The sequence below is a fragment of the Melopsittacus undulatus genome, chromosome 4, assembly GCF_012275295.1.
Source record: "Melopsittacus undulatus isolate bMelUnd1 chromosome 4, bMelUnd1.mat.Z, whole genome shotgun sequence".
In the NCBI taxonomy this organism is placed as follows: Eukaryota; Metazoa; Chordata; class Aves; order Psittaciformes; family Psittaculidae; genus Melopsittacus; species Melopsittacus undulatus.
Genome location: NC_047530.1, coordinates 89,103,728 through 89,120,181, shown reverse-complemented (window position 1 = coordinate 89,120,181; position 16,454 = coordinate 89,103,728). Strand labels below are relative to the sequence as shown.

Sequence of the window (16,454 nt, the reverse complement as noted above, 5' to 3'; positions counted from 1 at the left end):
AAGGGCAGGAACAGCCTGGAGTCAAGGTCCCCATGGCCCTCCAAGGCTTTGTGGCACCTGAAGAGCCCCGTTACTCATGGTGTAATTGTGCCTCTGGAGCTATTGCAGCACAGGGCACCCCATGGCACCCTGCCCACAGGTGTGCTGTGCCCTTGTCTGCTGCCATTCCCAGGCCTGTGCCCCCCTTGGCACCAAGCCCATGGTGATGGGGTTTTGATGCCTGCCACACAGCCAAAGGGTTCCTGAAAGTGATAGCAACAGCATGAACCAGGCCATGAGGGTGCATCAGCCACAAACACAAAGGTGCCATGATGCCATGGGGATGGGCTCTGTCACTTCCCTCCATTCAGCAGCCCCCAGAACCCCCAAACCCTTCCAGCTGTGAAGCACTGAGCCCATGCCTATGAGGGTGTTTTTGTGCCTGCCCACCAAAAATGTTCTCCAAAGTGATGGCTGATGTTACAGGGCAGGGCTGCACTGCTGCCCTCCACTTCCCACATCCCACAGTGATGGGGGTTTTGGTGCTACCAGCTCAGAGCCATCAGCAGTGCAGCATCATCTTCCCGCGGCATCCCCTTCCCATCCCATATGTCCTCATGTCCCACCTGGTACATCACTCCCCTGCACACAGGACTGTCCCCAGGCTGTGCCACATCTGCAGCTAGAGGCCAGATGCCTGCTCACTACCTGATGGGCTTTGCTCCTTGTGTTGGGGGTGTCTGCAGCCTCAGCCTTGGGGATGGGAAAGAGGCACAGGGATGTGGTATGGAGCAGGGCACAGGGTGGTGGCACAGCTAAGCCCTATTCCCTGTCCCATGCCCCCAAGCCCAGCCCCAGTGGGTGGTACCTATTGATGCTCTTGGCGTTAGCAGAGAGAGGACTGGAGTCCTGCCCAGTGTATTCCAGCCTCAAGGTGGTTTTGGGGGATGACCAAGGGGTACATAAACCGGGGGGGGGGGGGGGGATTGCAGCAGCAGGCAGGCCCCCAGGCTCATCTTGCTCTTATCTGTTCCCCAGGCCTGCAGGATTGCCTTATCTGGGACACTCTGCTGAGCCAGCAGCCCTGGCCATGAGCACCATGAGCATCCCACACCCTGTCCATCACCCTGCTGCCAGGCCTGGGTTGCAGTGAGCCTCAAACCCTGCTTGCCTTCCCTCCCCAAGGATCCCTGAAGTGACAGCAATGAGCCAACCCAGGTCATGGAGGCATCAGTCACAAACAAGGGGCCCTGATGCCACAGGGATAGGCTCTGCTACTGCTCAACCCCTAAGCACCCATAACCATTCCACCCAGCTCCCACCCTGTGCACCCACACCAGTGTCCCCCATGGGACCTTTACCCATCTGCAGAGGCTCCGGAGGGGTGCAGGTAGGGAGTGACACCCTGGTGGCCACGCTCCGCTCCGTGTCCCAGGGCTGTATCCCAATGGTGCAGCACGAGAGGGACCCCACACCAGCCCCAGAGCTCTCGCCCCCTCCCCGGGCCCCCAGCCGGACACACTGGGTCGCTAATGAATTCAGTAATTAGTGCAGCCGCGAGGAAAGATGGAGAATTTGCTAATGAGGGAGGCACAGGAGCAGCGAGGGTATGGAGGAGGCAGCTTGGAGACACTCCCCATGTTGGCAGCAGGCTGCACAGCGTGGGTTATGAGTCCGGCCCCCCCAGTGACCTCCACATCTGACACCTTAGAGGACAGTGAGGAAGGAAGCACTTGTGAACCCCCACCCCATCATGCCCCAAAGCTGGGGGCACACACACAGTAAGTTCTGCCCCATTCTCCCCCCCGCCCCTTTTTCAGGGGCAGGAAACCTATCACCATGGCATCAGGGCCCTTCTTCCAGGAGGAGGGGAAGGGGTTATGACAAGCGTGTCATGGCAGCAGGGTGGAACATCACTGTGCCCCCTTGGAACGAGAGGTGACCCCCACCAACCCTGCAGCCTGAGAGTGCTCCCCCAGCACTGACCTGCAGCATTCCGCCACTTCCCAGGGCAACTTATGGGATCCGTGGGCTCTCTGCCCTCCCCACCTCATGCACCCCATCAGTGACCCACACGCATGTGCACACTGACACAGGACTCCCCTTTCCAAGATGGTTTGACAGCTTTAATCACATGAAGGCACTTGGATCTGGTCCCCCAGCCCACCCCAGCCCCCCACATACCACCCCTGCGTCCCAAAGGTGCCCGGGCTGGGGCTGCAGCACCCATGGGTGCTTGCTGGGCAGCAGGTTTCGCTGGTGCCGTTTGACTTGTCTAATATAAAGTGCTGAGTTGAACCCTCCCAGAGGGGCAGGATGAGGCCCAGGGGGAGGGGTGCAGGGGTGCGGGCAGGCCTGGGGGCACCCCTGCCTGCCCCCAGCACCCAACGCTGGGAGAAAGGCAATGCCGGCATGAGCCGGATGGACAGCACCGCAGAGCTAAAACCCCTTGCATGATCCCCCCCAGATACTGCCCCCCCTCCCCTGGCACAGCAGTAAAAAGGCACCCATGATTTTTTGGGAAACCGTTGTTCTTCCCCCTAAAACAATACTCGCCATTGTCCATACTGCAATGCTAAAAACGGCCTGGCCGGGCTCGGCCCCCCACAAACCCTCCCTGAGAGCCCCCCAAGGCTGGGGGCACCCTGGCACAAGCCTGACCCCACGGGGGTCAGGGTAACCCCCAGCCTGCAGGGAGGGGGGTCCTCAGTGCCCCCCCCCCACCGCAGCTGGGGGCTGGAGTAAGGCTGGGGGGGCACACTAATGCTGGTAGGGGGATGTGGCTCCCCCTGGGGCTTGCAGCCTCTGGGGAAGCTGCAGATGGATGGGGAAGGGAGGTGTGCCCCTCCCAACGGTGACTGGAGTGGTTCCCATGCCCCAGTATAACTGGGGGAGGGGAGGTGAGGCCAACAGACCCCCCCCCCCATGGGAAAAAAAACAAGGCTGGAAAGGGTGAAATAGGAGGCACAGCCCTTGCAGGGCCGGGAAGGGGGCACAGAGACGTGGTGTCCCAAGGCACATGGTGGGGGGGGAATTGGGGCCACGGGCTCAGCCCTGAGGCTGGGCTGTCCCCCAGAACACACCCCCTAGGTTGGGGGCAGCAAAAGGCACGAGGGGGATAGGGATGTGCCCCCCCCCGAGGTGATGGGCTGCACCCAGGCAGAGTCAAGGCTATGATGGAGGCCCTGTGCACCAAGGCCAATCAGACTCCCCCATTGCTGGGGGGGTGGCAAGAGATTAACCCATCCCGCACCCCTTGAACATAGGGACTGAGGGCTGCCAGCCCCCCCTCAGTGGGCAGAGCCCAGATGGGGGAGGCCAGTCCCCCCCAAAGGCAGTGGAAAGCAGCAGCTGCTGACCCCCCCACCCCCCCGATTTGGGGGGACACAGAGAGAAAAGGACCTGAGAATCGTTCTGGGTAGGGGGGACGCAGGCTGGGGGGACAGGACAATGGGGGAGGACTGGGACCCTCCCCAGCAGGTCCTCAGCACAGCAAGGCAGCAGGGCACCCACAGCCCTCCTCCTCCATGGGAAGGGGACACCCACCTCCCTGGATGGGGCACCCATGTCTCCCACCACCAGCAGGCAGGGAGGGCACCCGAGGACGATGGGGGGGCACACTGAGGAATACTTTCCCCCCAGCATAAGGCACCCGGCTGCCACGGCGGTGCCCCTCGGCAGCACCCGCAGCGCTGGGGGGCACTAGCTGTTAGTCCGCTGCTTCTTGAGCACTGCGTACACGTCCTCCACCTTGCTGAGCCTCTCGAAGAAGGGCAGCAGGTCCAGCAGCTCCGTGTCCGCCATGTTATCGAACCAGGATGCCACCGGCACCTGTAGGAGGGCAGCAGCTGAGGGGGGCCTGCCCCTTGCCTCCATTAACCCCCCACCTCACCCCGGCAGTACATACGGCATTATCAGGGTGGAAAATGTAGGATGCGGGTGAGTTGTCCACGATGATGATGCGGCGCAGGTCACGGCCCAGGCGGCTCAAGTCCTTCACGTAGTTGCCGCGATGAAAGACGCAGGATTCCCGGAAAAGCCGTGCCCGGAAAGCCCCCCATTTATCCAGCAGGTCGGCCACAGGGTCCGCATACTGCAGGCGTGGGACAGGGGCTCAGCAGGGCACGCCATGCCCTGTGCCCATCCCACGGTGACAATGGCAGCCTGCTCTCCACAGGAGCCAGCTCACCCCGTGCCTCAGTTCCCCCGGGCAGCACCATGCAGGGGCAGGCGGACAGCACTGCCTGATGCTGGCACTGGCTGCAGTAGGTAGGGGACACAGGGCCAGCGCTGCCCATGGGTGTGCAGGGAAGGGGAGTTATGCCACCCGATGTGTGGCTGGGAAGAGGGCACGCACCTTGGCCAGGCTGGCAGTGAAGAGCACGCACTCGAAGAGCTCACCCATGCGCTGCAGAAACTCATCAACGTGTGGCCGCTTGAGCACGTACACCTGCGGGCAGAGGGCACGCGCCACTGGCACCCCTACCCCTACCACCCAGCATCCTCATGCCCACCCCAAGGGACACCCATGACCCCAAGCACAGCCAGTGGCTCCTTGCTGGGGAAGGGGGTCAGAGGGCTGTCTGTGCCCTGCATACCCCTGCGTGGGGGCTGGTCCACGTGGGGTGAGGGATGCCATAGCCCTGCTGGTACATCCAGGTGAAGCATCTGGCCAGCTCCAGAGCCAAGTAACCAAGAACAGGCTGACTGCCCAGATCACAGCCTATCCTGGATTACTTGAACCTGGGACCAGCCACAACTGCAGGTCACCTCACCAGGATTCCCCCACTTCCCCACCTCGGCACCCTGATGCCCCATCTGCCCTAGGTGCAGAGAGCTGGGATGGCTCATCAGGGAAGGGGCAGCAGGGGCTGTGCCCCCCACCCCCCAGGCACCCTGCTTCTGCCATTACCTGGTGCATGATGCCATCGATTTCCACCGGGATGATGAAGTCAGCGTTGTTCACTGGCTGGGGAGGGCACAGCAAGGGTCAGCACCGGGCGGGAACACCCTGCCCAAATGCTGCCTGCCCTCTGCCAGACCCTCACAGGGACACCCCAGCTGACCCAGCGGGGCTTTGCTGGGTGCTGGGCACCACTTAGAGGTACAGGGAGGAAAAGGAGGGACAGGACAGGTGGGGTGAGGAGCAGGAAGGGGGCTGGGGTGTTCCCCACCTTGAAAGAGCTGTGCACCAGTGTCTCATCCAGGTCGATGACCACGCACAGCTTGCTAGCATCCTGTGGCTTGATCTCAGGCAGAAGGTGTTTGACGGCAGCCTGTGGCATGGGTGGACAGGCAAGCTTCGGGGTCAGTGGGGTGGTGAGAGGCACCCCCTACCCCCCTAGAGTGGGGGAGCCTATTTAGCCCCCCATCCCAGTACAGGGGAAGCACCAGGACAGCCAGGCTGGGGTGAGGGGGTACCTTGGGCAGTGCCCCATTCTCCTCCACCAGCAGCGGGGCACCAGGAGTGCCAGCACAGGGCTCCCCGTCATCGCGACACAGGCAGCAGAAGAGGGACTGGAGGATGCTGCGGCTCCGTGGCTTCTTGGTGGCAGGGGCCTGGGTACCTGTGCGGAGGGGTTGAGGGTGAGAGGCACCCCCGGGGGTCCCCCCAGCCCCAGCACAGCGACGAGAGGGTGGGTGAGCTGGGTTCGGGGCACTGATGCCAGACACAGGAGATGTCCCCCCTCTGCCCGGAGCCCCCTGGGCTCTTATCAGCCCCCGCACCCATCCGGGCCCTCTTCCTGCCCCACCAGGCACCGGTGCCGAGGCAGCAGCGTGGACACGAGTGTTTGGAGACCACCCGCAGCCCCTGCCTGGCCGTGATCCCCTGCACAGGAGACCCCCGTGGGCAGCCCCCGCGCAGCTGCAGACCCGACGGCAACAACCCGCGGGTCGGGGCCGCTGCTGGACCCACGCCGGTGGGCGGCGGGGGAAGGGGGCGAGGCCTCACCGCGGGAGGCGGGTCTTGCAGCCTCTTTGTTTCCCGCCCCCAGCCTGCCCCCATTCCTCATTGGCCAACTCGGGCATACCGAGAGTGAGAGACCAATCAGGGCGAAGCGCCCGCCCCTGGGCGCCGTTCCCGCAGCCCCCATTGGCGGAACAAGGGGAAACTGAGGCAGAGAGGCAGCTCCTGCCATCCCTGGGCTCGGCGGTCAGCGCGACGGCTCCAGCCCCTTCCCCACCGGCCCCTTGGGCTGGATCCTGCCGCCAGCTGCAGGTCTTCCTGGTTCTGCCCCCTCAGGACCCCGGCAGGCCTGTGGGGCGCCCCATGGCGGGCGGCATCCCGGTGGGGTCGGGGCCCATTCCCCCGCTTGCCCCCCCAGGCCCGGCCCTGCCGGCTCCCCTGCGGGAGGGCAGCAGGACAGACAGCGCTCCCCGCCAAGCCTCCTGCGCCGGGCGGAGGGCGCGCAGGGGACGGGGGCCGTCGGTCTGTAGCGGGTGCCCGGCGCTCGGCTCCCTGCCTGTGTCCCCACTGGCGCTGCATGCAACGCCTTGTCCGACCGGCTCCGGAGGACACCGTGCAAAAACACCGAGCGCCGGAGCCTGAACAGCACCCCGAGTACCCCGGGGTCACCGACGGGATGCGGGGGGGAAGCGGTGCGGGCAACCCCACGTCCCAGCCCCCCCGCGCATCCCCTTCCAGCCCTGTGGCAGAGGGACCCGCGGGGGCCGGCCGAGGCTGCCCGCAGCTCATCACACCCCCCGGGAGCAGGCCCCCTCCCGGTACCGGAGCCCTCGGGGACCTGCCCCCGCCTCCCCGCACCGTGGGGGCAGGGATACCCCACCCCCCCCCGTTACCTTTCTCCTGCAGCGGGGCGCTCCCCTCCTCCCTGCTAACCTGGGCGATGATGGACTGGTGCTCCATGGGCGCCGGGGAGGGGGGGGTGGGAGGGGGCGGCCCCCCCCGGCGCGGCCCCCCGAGGGGGGGAGGCGGGGCGGGGTCCGGCGGCGGCGCGGGGCGGCGGGCGCGGGAGCGGCGCCGCGGAGGAAACTTTGTTACAACATGGAGTTTCCTCCGCCCGGGCTGGGGCCGCAAACATGGATCCCGGGCGCGGTTTCAAGGAACCCCTTAAAAGGGCAACGCTGGGGAGGGGGGGCCGCCTGCCTCCTCCTCCCACCTCCGCCTCTCCGCAGCCGCCCCGCCACCGGGGGACGCGGTGTGGAGGGGAAGGACCCCTCCTTTATGCTGTGGTGGTCGAACGGGGGTCCCTGACACGCACCCACACTTGGGGTAATGGAGAGGGGGTCATCCCCCCCACCCCAGCAACCAGCCCTCATCCCACTGCAGCCACCCCTCGCATGCTTGGGTATCCCCTGGAGCAGAGACTCCTGGACCCGGCGGCTGCAAGCTAAGGGGTTCCCCTTCCCCACCCCGCCTGGCTTATTCCTATTGCCAGGAGAGCGTGAAGGCTGCAGGTGCCAGGGGGCTGCAACGGTAACAGTCTGCTTTTTTGTTGCTGCACCTTCCAATTCCACAATTATTAGGCGAATTAACACAGATTTATCATCGATACAAGTATTTTCTCCCGCAGATCCTTCCTTCCCTCCTTCGGGGGAAGCGGGGCTCTTTGCAGGTGGGTCCCGACGAGCAGCTTTTAGCGGGAGCTTAAGAATGCAACAGTCTTCTCAAGAGACACTCGTGTCCCCTCCAGTCCCCCATGTGCTGGCATTCCCCAGCCCCTTCCCCCCCCACCTTGTTCCCCGTTGCCCGCAGGCACCGGGAGGGAGGTTTCCACACGGTCCCGGTCACCCCAAACCTCACCACCTCGGTGGCAGGAGGTGCTGTTCCCTTTGTCAGCGCTGCCCGTGGGAATGAAGAGGTCGGGGAAAGCAGTTTGGAAATGCCCCGTCTGAGTTTGCCTGGAGCCTCTCCCCCTCTGCCAGCTGCGGTTTTGGGAACTTTGGGGGGCCGAGATCATCCTTTCTAGTCGGAGGGGGAGCAGATCAGGGTCTCTCCCCGTGCTGTGGGAGCAGCCCCTGGAACACAGGACCTGCCTCCGTGACAGCGTGGGGTACAAATGCAGCATGACATGTAACCTACAGATGAACCCACTGGGAAATGTTTCTGGCATCAGGAATTGGGATGCTTCGGGAATAGGCAGACTGTGGAAGCAGAAGTAGGTTCATACCTGTAGCTCCCATGTCTCAGGCTCTGCAGGACCCCCTCACACCCCGAGACAACCAGGCAGAGCCCAGGCTGCTGCTGGGAACAGGGACACTCACTCTACCACCGCTGCTGCCTGCTCTAGTGAGAGACCAGGCCTTGGATTCCCTGTTCCATGAACAGCACCAGGCAGGAGGGAGCCGGTTCCCCTGCCCAGGCCACAGCTGCCCCCGACCACGCAGGAGAAAAATGGATGAGGCTGTGCTTCTTCCCCTACTCTCTCTTCTAGGCGGACCTGTGCGGCTCCTTCAGCCCCGGTGAAGCCGGGCAGGACACGGGCCTCATCCCAGCGGGCTCTCCCGGGGCCCAGGGACACTGCTCACCATGGGAACAGCAGCAGAGATCACACATGCCCCTCTCCAGAAACGATATTCCTCTGGCTGAACTCTTCCCTGAGCAATGAGCAATGTGCAGGCACCAACCCCAGTTCAACCAGGCCCTGCCTGGCCTCTAATTAACGCAATTAGCGAAGTCTCCAGGCCCGACGCCTCCGGCAGCGGTTGGAGCATCACTCCCAGTTTTGCTGCTTGTGCAGATAAGGCAGCTGAGGAGCTTAGGGCAACGTTGTCCCCGTCCAGGGGCGGCAGAATAAGCAAAAGGAAGCTGTGAGCACCGAGAAGAAAAATATCGGGACCTGCACTGAGAGCCCCCGGGTTGGGGTCCCGGGTGGAGAAAAGCGATCCCCGCAAACAGCCCTGAGAACATCCCCAGACTCCCAGCCGTGCCGTGGGGCTGGTCCCTGCGCTGCTCAGCTCCCAGCCCCGAGCCCTCCCGGCTCTACAGCCCCGGGCACATGCACCGGTGTCCCCCTGCTCCTCCTCGCCAGGGCTGGGGACGGCTGTACTCGATGGGGAAGGCACGACCACCGCCTCTCGGTGGGCCCCACCGCTTCGGCTCCTCCTTCGAGGAGCCCGAGGCCGGACCAACGCGGAGGCTGGGGGAGGCACCGCCCCACCCGGGGTGGCATCGCCCTTTTAAGGAAGGGGAAATTCTTCACATAAACAAGCGCGGCCCCCGAGAGGGGGGGTTGTCCCCTTCCCCGACGGGGGGGGGGGCTCAGGGAAGGAGATAGGGGGTGTGTGTGTGCAGCCCTCCCAGTTCCCCCCTCCACCTCCTGGCCGGGGTGGTTTGAGAAGCCGGGATTTTGGAGGGCGGGGGGGGCGGGAGGGCTGGGGAGAGGGGGGAGCCTTGAAACAGCCAGGGAGCGTCTCGCAAGTGCGGACCGCGGCGGGGGGCGAAGGGCGGTGGAACTCCCCCCACCCGGAGCGCGGGGCAGAGGGAAGCGGGGGGAAGGACGGTCCCCCCAAGGGGACCCGAGCGGCCCCGCATCCGCATCCGGCGGTGCCGGCAGGCGGGAAACGGGGCATCCGGGGCGGGCAGAGCACGGAGAGGCGCCCCCACCTTCCCGCTGCCCCCGGGGGGATGCAGGCAGCGGGGGCTGAGCTCTCGCTCCCCGGTCTATCCACCCCCAAGCGTGGGCAAAGCACCCGGCTCGGGCTATGGGGGGGGCCGTGGCGGTCCCCGCCCCAGGCGCGCAGCAGCGGGGAGGCAGACGGCAGGTCACAAGCACGCCGTTTATCAGCTGCCCCTCCCGAGTTTAGGACCCTCCTGTGGGGCTCCGGTCCGGGGCTGCGGCCGGTGCCGGGCAGTGGGTCTGGAGGCCTCCGCTCCCTGGGGCTGGCCTTGCCGTCGGCTGGCGGTGAGGGTTGGTTAGCGGTCCGGGGCTGTAATTAGCGGTCCCGGCGGCCGGCGGTTCCCGGCACTAATGAGCCGGGGCGGCTCATTCACTGAAGCTTCTGTTCCAAGGGCTGGGCCACTTCCCACTGTCCCCATCCCGCATCCAGCTTGGACCAGCACGCCTGGATTGGGGTGGGAGCAGGGGGAGTTTAAAAACTTGGGGAAAGGGTTCCCCGGCTCTTAACCAGTTCGTGGATGGGAGCATATCCAGCCAGGACATCAGCCCGGGGCTTGGTGTGGCATCAAATCAGTGCGGGGGGGCTGTGCTGGGCAGGGAGGCAGGAACGGGGTCTGTCACTGTGTCCCAGCCAGCGGCCGTGGGTCGAGGGAGACGCCGAAGCTGAACCGGTCATGATGGCCCCCGGCCAGGAACCGGGCTCCGTGTGCGATGCTGCATGTCCAGATCTGGGGGTGCAAAAAGGGCAGGTCTGTGGGCACCCACGGGGGACGCTGTTCCCCACCCGGCTGCCCCTTCCCACGGTTCCAGCCCTACCAGGTAGGTGATGAAGACCACGTAGGCGACCAACAGCAGGCTCAGGGGGATGTAGTAGCCCAGGCCCCGCAGCGTGGGCAGAAAGTCCACCACGAAGTAGACATTGATGGCACAGACCAGCCCAGTGATGAGAGTCATCAGCACCTTCCCTGGGCTGCGGGCAGGGAGCGAGCATCAGCACAGGGGCAGAGCACCCACCCCATGTGCCACCAGGTACATCAGTCTGGGAGACCTGGGTTTGTAGGTGAGCAAGACCACAAACGGGCCATCTCTGCACCCCACAGCCATACTACATCCCTGATCTGGGGCTCCGCGCATGGGCTTTGTCCCCCCTCCAAATGCAGGGCTGGCAGTGCCAGAGGGATGCTAAGCACCCAGGAATGCCCAAGGGGGCTGGCCATGGCATTGGGGTGAGGATGGAGAGATCAGTTATGGGGTCTGTCATAGAATGGTTTCGGTTGGTAGCAACTTTAAAGATCATCTAGTTCTAACCCCCATGCCCACACCTTTCACTAGACCAGGTTGCTCCAAGCCCCGTCCAAGCTGGCCCTGAACACTGCCAGGGATGAGGCAGCCACAACTTCTCTGGGCAACCTGTGCCACTCTCACTGCCCACACAGTGAAGAATTTTTCCTGATCTCTAATTAGGATCTAATTTTCCTAGTATCTGATACCTGCTCTGGCTGCCCTGGGCTGGTGGGAATGAACATCCTCTCCCAGTGCCCACACAACAACTGCCCCCATGGCATGGTTTGGGGGGCAAGGATGGGCCAAAGGGAGGGTGCCTGCAGCTGGAACCCCCCCACTCCGTGCGTCCCCCCGCCCTGGCACTCACAGGCCATTGGTGAAGTCCTGCATGAGCGGGCGCAGGCTGGTGAAGGTGAGGACGGGCAGGACAGCAAAGGGCAGCTGGAAGAGAGGGGGGGTGAGGGGGACACAGCCACCAGGCTGGGGTGTTGGGGGGCAGGTGATGCCCCTCCCCCCCGCCCTTACCAGGATGCTCTGCAGGACGTTGAGCAGGTCGTTCATGCCTGTGAGGTGGCTGACATCCCTGAAGGCGGCCACAAAGACAGTGGGCAGGATGGCGAAGGAGCGGGTGAAGAGCACCCGGGCGAAGCGGGACCAGCGGAGCTGCAGGAAGCCCTGGGGACACGGCGAAACCTGCGCCCTCGCCCTTCACCGTGCCTGGGGCCCCAGCCCAGTGCGCCCTCCCCCCAGACCCTGCTCGGAGGAACGTGGTGCCCGTCGCTCCCTCGCCCGTAGCAGGGCGCCGAACGGGCCCTTGCAGCGCTGCTGGGCCCCGCTAGATGTCAGCTCCAGCTCATTAAGCCAAAGATCTCACTGAGGGAATGTGTGGGGCACTCACAGGGTGCCTCTGCCAGGGTGTCACAGGGGCTGGGGGCAGCCATGCGCGGCAGTGGGTGGGCACTGTCCCCATCCCACCTCCGGGGGCCCTTGATGCCAGCAAGCTGCGCCCACCGGGTGGGCAGTGCTCCATGCCCAGCTCCCTGAAGGAATGGAGGGCAATTCCCTCTGCCAAATAGCCCGTGGTCCCCCCTAGCTGCTCCCCGTGGTCCAAGGGCCAGCATCCCAGCACCCCGTCCCTCACCTCCATGACGAACTGCCCCGCATAGGTCCCGGTCATGGTGGAGCTCTGTCCCGCTGCCAGGATCCCGATGGCCCAGATGTACAGTGCCACTGCCCCAAAATAGCAGCCCAGGATGACACCCTGTATGGGAAAACTCCCATGGGGACCCCAAAGCATCCCCCACCCCAGGCACCCCCATCAGCTCCCAGCCTTCCAGCAGGGTCACTGCAGCCCCCAGCCCCAGGGAAGCACTGTGTCCCCCAGATAGGTACAGATGCCTGTGGGGCACAGCCTGAAGCCACTCACCCCCTGGTAGATATCCACAGAGACCGTCTCGTTGTTGGTGGGGAAGATGTTGGCGTAGCGGCTGACACTGCTGTTGATGCACTTGTTGTGCTGCAATGCACACAGTGGGCACAAGCATGATGGCCACCCAGTAGCCCCCACAGACACAGGACCTCTCATACACTGTGTCTCAGGGGATGAGGACACCCACTTTTCAAGGGATGCTCACCCTGCCTGTTTACACAGCCTAGCAAAGCAAACACCTCCCTGTGCTGGACACTCACCACATCCTCGTTCCGCTGGTGGTAGAAAGCCTCACCAAAAACAGCCATGACGAAGAGGTTGATAAGAAAGGAGATGAAGAGCGCCAGGCAGGATTCAGTCAGGAAATACATGTTGGCCTCTTGCACTGCCTCCTTCTTGGACCGGTCGATGTCCCGTGTCTGGGTACATGGGTGCCACAGGGTCAGCTGAGCATCCCTGTCCTGGATGAGGATGTTCTGGACGAGCCAGGACTGGCTGGTCCCCACAAAGTGTCCCCTGAGACACCCCGTGTGGCAGTGCCCGTGGCAGTGCCCATTGCAGTGCCTTGGTCTCACCTTGACCAGGGAGGAGTGGAGGAAGATGTTATGGGGCATAATGATGGCGCCAACGATGCCCACAGCCTGGAGCAGCTCCTCTCTCCCGCAGCCCGGACAGTACGGCAGGAAAATGCCTTTCAGGACCTCCACCTGCCCTGGCCTCACCATCACGTACTGGGAACCGGTGGGAAGGAGCACTGTGAGCTACCCACCACCACTACTGCAGGCCAGTGCCAGTGGCGATGCACCACAGGGGTCCCCTGCCAGTGCCCTGCAGGGACAAGCGTGTCCCCAGCTCCCACTTTCACCTCGTAGCCAAAAGTCAGGGCCATGATGGTGATGAGGAGGCCAAAGAAAGCCTCCAGTTTGCGGAGCCCTAGAGGGGTTAAGAGATGCGGTGGGACAGAGGCAGGCACACCAGTGCCACATGGGCACCAGGGCTGCGCGGGTGAGCATCCCCTCATCCCCCCTGCCCGGCACCCACCATACTTGTCGAGGAAGAGGAAGAAGAGGGTGTCCACGATGGTGATGAGGACCCCACCCCAGAGGGGGATGCTGCAGGATGGCAAGGGTGGCCTGTTAGACACATGCCCCTCAGTGGAGTGGGACCACAGGGGAGGCTGGGGGTTCCCCATGGGACAGCTCACCGGCCAGCCGAGAGCAGGCTGAAGGCGATGGCTGTCCCGATCACCTCCTGCATGTCAGAGCCGATGATGGCAATCTCGATCATGAGCCACAGCAGTACACGGGGCACCTGGGGGGACCGGGGCATTGAGGTGCTTGAGCACACAGCATGGCTTGACCCTAGGCAAGCTGGCACAATGTCCAGGGTGGGGACCCCTGTCCAAAGCAGCAACCTCTTCCATGACACAATCTTAGGGTGCAAGATGGATCCTCAGTCACAGCCTGCACCCCCTCCCCATCCTTGCCCCAGTGGGAGCTGAGAATAGGACTCAGCTGTCTGGACATCATGTCTGGACATCATGTCCAGACAGGGCAGAGGGATGTATCCAGCTATCCTTGTGGGGACCTGTCGTTCAGCCATCATCTCCTTGCTCATTTCCCCCCATCAGGATCCTGCCATCTAGACTGGATCCCTAGCTCCCCACCTGCCAGAGCCCCTCCATCCTCCTGCACCAGCACGCCCAGGCTCGCCCTGCGTCCCTGCTGCGCGTTGCTGCTGTGACGCCAGGGCTAACCCCCCAGAGGACGCACTCCTGTGTTCCCACATTGGACCAGGACACTGAGGCAGCTGCCTCCTCCCCTCACCCCTCGTGCTGCAGGAGGGGTGTGGGTGCTAGATAGAGGGTACTGGGGCTGGAAGAGCTCTGGGGAGTCCCTGGGAGAGGTGAGCCCTCACAGCATCTTCCTGTCCCTCTCCATCCTGCCAGGATCATCACTAGCCTGAGAGTGGAGTCCCCCCAGGCAATGACCCCGAGGGGCTCCCTGTGGTGCTCACCTTTGGGTAATAGAGGTAGCAGATCTCACCCAGGTCCTTCCCAGTCACCACTCCTAGCCGGATGGCCAAGCGCTGGCACAGCAGCCCCAGGATGGTGGCCCACAGCAGCACCCACAGCAGCTGGGGGGGCAGGAGGGAGGCAGCAGGAGCTGGGCACCCGGTGGGATGTGGCCACCCGGGGCTCCCAGCAAGGGCATGGGACCAGTCAGCCCAGGAGCCCTCTGCCTGGACCAAGGGCCACAGCCGCCCCCATCCCCCCACCCCATCCCCCCTGTTCCCGCTTCCCATACAGGGGAAGCCATGGGGCTCGCCATGGGGCTGGGCAGCCGTTGGCACAGGAAAAGTTGTGAAAGCCCCGGCTGCTTCCTGACCCCAGGCTGGGGAGGCCCAGGGCTCACCTTGAACCCCGCCACAGCCCCGCACTGCAGGTCTGACTCCACGTTGCCTGGGTCCAGGTAGGCGATGCTCATGAGGAAGCCGGGACCAGTGAAAGCCCAGAGCTTCCTAAAGCTGAAACCGGGCTGGGAAGAGGCAACAGATCAGAGCAAACAGTTCCCGTTCGAAACCAGGATTTCCCATTTGCACTCCCGGTGCCCTTTAGCACAGTGCTAGGAAGGCCGGTGCTGCCCGCACGGGTGCATTTCGCATATGGGAGGTTTCTCTCCTCTGCTCTGGGAAGGGAACTGCCACCCCCATCCCCTCTGTTAGCAGCAGTGCCAGGGGGACAGCAAGATCCTCATCCCACCCAGGGACAGGTTGGACAGTGATGTGCAGGGTGTTTCTGGGCTGTCAAGCACCGTTTATTGCATCTCATGGGATCCTGCTGCCAAGCCCTGCTTTCACCATCCCTCCTGGTGGGGAAAGCCCCGATTCTTCCCCTTCTCCCTTTCATCCCCCAGGACCGGATGGGGAGGGCTGGTGTGACACAGACAGCCAGGGGCATCCTCACTGGGCTGGGTACGGGTGGTGTGTGAGCAACGGGGTGATGCCTGTGGCTGGGTAGCACCTCACTCCTTGCCTCAGTTTCCCAATCTGGAAACCTTTAAGCGTGGAAACGTTCACCCTGGGGCTGTAATTTGCCTGAGCATGGTCTGGGGTCACTGAGGTCCACAGAGTACATCCCATGTATGTCTCCCACTCCCTCTGCCTCCCCACCTCCAGCTCCCTGTGGTCCTAAGCCCTTGCTCAGTCTCTGCCCACACTCAGATGGAGGTACCAGCCTGGCAGCACCTACCCCACCACCCTTGGGGATGCTGATGCGTTCATCCAGGTAGGTCTGGTCCAGAGTGCCAGGGTGCTGTGGGGCCACCGGGCTCATGCTGGTGCCGTAAGTCTGGGCTTGGCCCTGGTTCAGGGACCCTGTGAGGCCTGGGGGGAGAGGTGGGGAGCGAGGAAGAGAAGGAGGAGAGGTGGCAGCCCACCACGGGGACAAGAGTGGCAGCCTACCTGGCTGGCAGCCCCGTGGTCCTACCTGCCCATGCCCAGTAAGCCCCATAAGGGATGAACCCCATTTTTACAGGGCAGCTGTGAGGGTGGCCTATGTGGTCAGAAGCTGTCAGGTGTTGCCTCCAGCTCACGTGTCCCTAAAAGTTCCTGATCCCAGACCAATCTTCACCAACTCAAAAGCCAAGTGCATTTCTGGGCAGGAGGGACAGGAGGGGACCCTGATCTGTGTTCTGATGCTGGGTGGGCATGGAGTGGGGACAAGAGGCTGGTACTGGTCCCAGACACCCCGGCCCCCATTTCCTAGGGGCATGGGTGAATCACAGATGGGTGTGGGGGAGCAGAGGATGGGCAGATGGGGAAGCCAGGATACCCCACACCCACTGGGGGGTGGGGGTGGAGAGCAGGACAGAACGAGGGCTCCTGTAGGGGCTGTAGGGGAGGAAAGAAGACCCAGGGGGATCCAAGTGTCATGGGGCTCACCTGGCTCCAGTGATGCCATGGCTGGGCCTGATCCGGGCCTGATCTCAATCCTGGGTGCAATCCCTGTGCCCAGCTTTTAAAGGCTCCCCCAGTTGCCCTCCTACTCTCTCCCTCCCCGAGGAGGAGGAGCAGGAAGTGTTCTTTCCCTACCCGCTATCCTGGGCTGGGAAAGAGGCCCTGCCTGGTGGGGGCTGGGTGCTATGAATGTGCATGGTCTCAGTTCCCCCATCCTGTGCCAG

At 63.6% G+C, this 16,454-nt stretch overlaps 2 protein-coding genes across 4 annotated transcripts; both read right to left on the bottom strand.

The window, feature by feature from the left end:
- Nucleotides 1-2,151: 2,151 nt before the first annotated feature.
- On the bottom strand, nt 2,152-6,986 carry CTDSP1 (CTD small phosphatase 1). Its single transcript, XM_034062632.1, has 7 exons — nt 6,781-6,986; nt 5,401-5,546; nt 5,154-5,255; nt 4,892-4,948; nt 4,337-4,429; nt 3,887-4,072; nt 2,152-3,810 (listed from the first exon to the last, which is right to left on the bottom strand). The coding sequence occupies exons 1-7, from the start codon at nt 6,845-6,847 to the stop codon at nt 3,682-3,684; spliced, it is 780 nt and encodes a 259-aa protein (XP_033918523.1). The 5' UTR covers nt 6,848-6,986; the 3' UTR covers nt 2,152-3,681.
- A 2,736-nt stretch (nt 6,987-9,722) lies between these two features.
- On the bottom strand, nt 9,723-16,327 carry SLC11A1 (solute carrier family 11 member 1). Of its 3 annotated transcripts, XM_005154078.4 has the most exons (15): nt 16,216-16,327; nt 15,524-15,657; nt 14,688-14,810; nt 14,290-14,409; nt 13,478-13,584; nt 13,315-13,385; nt 13,139-13,206; nt 12,849-13,004; nt 12,534-12,692; nt 12,271-12,360; nt 11,986-12,105; nt 11,370-11,519; nt 11,212-11,285; nt 10,377-10,530; nt 9,723-10,288 (listed from the first exon to the last, which is right to left on the bottom strand). In XM_005154078.4, the coding sequence occupies exons 1-15, from the start codon at nt 16,232-16,234 to the stop codon at nt 10,178-10,180; spliced, it is 1,656 nt and encodes a 551-aa protein (XP_005154135.1). In that variant the 5' UTR covers nt 16,235-16,327; the 3' UTR covers nt 9,723-10,177. The 3 variants fall into 3 exon arrangements, with proteins under 3 accessions (XP_005154135.1, XP_030909086.1, XP_030909085.1); XM_031053226.2 differs by lacking the exon at nt 16,216-16,327 and having other exon boundaries at nt 11,370-11,427; nt 15,524-16,199; XM_031053225.2 differs by lacking the exon at nt 16,216-16,327 and having other exon boundaries at nt 15,524-16,198.
- Nucleotides 16,328-16,454: the final 127 nt, after the last annotated feature.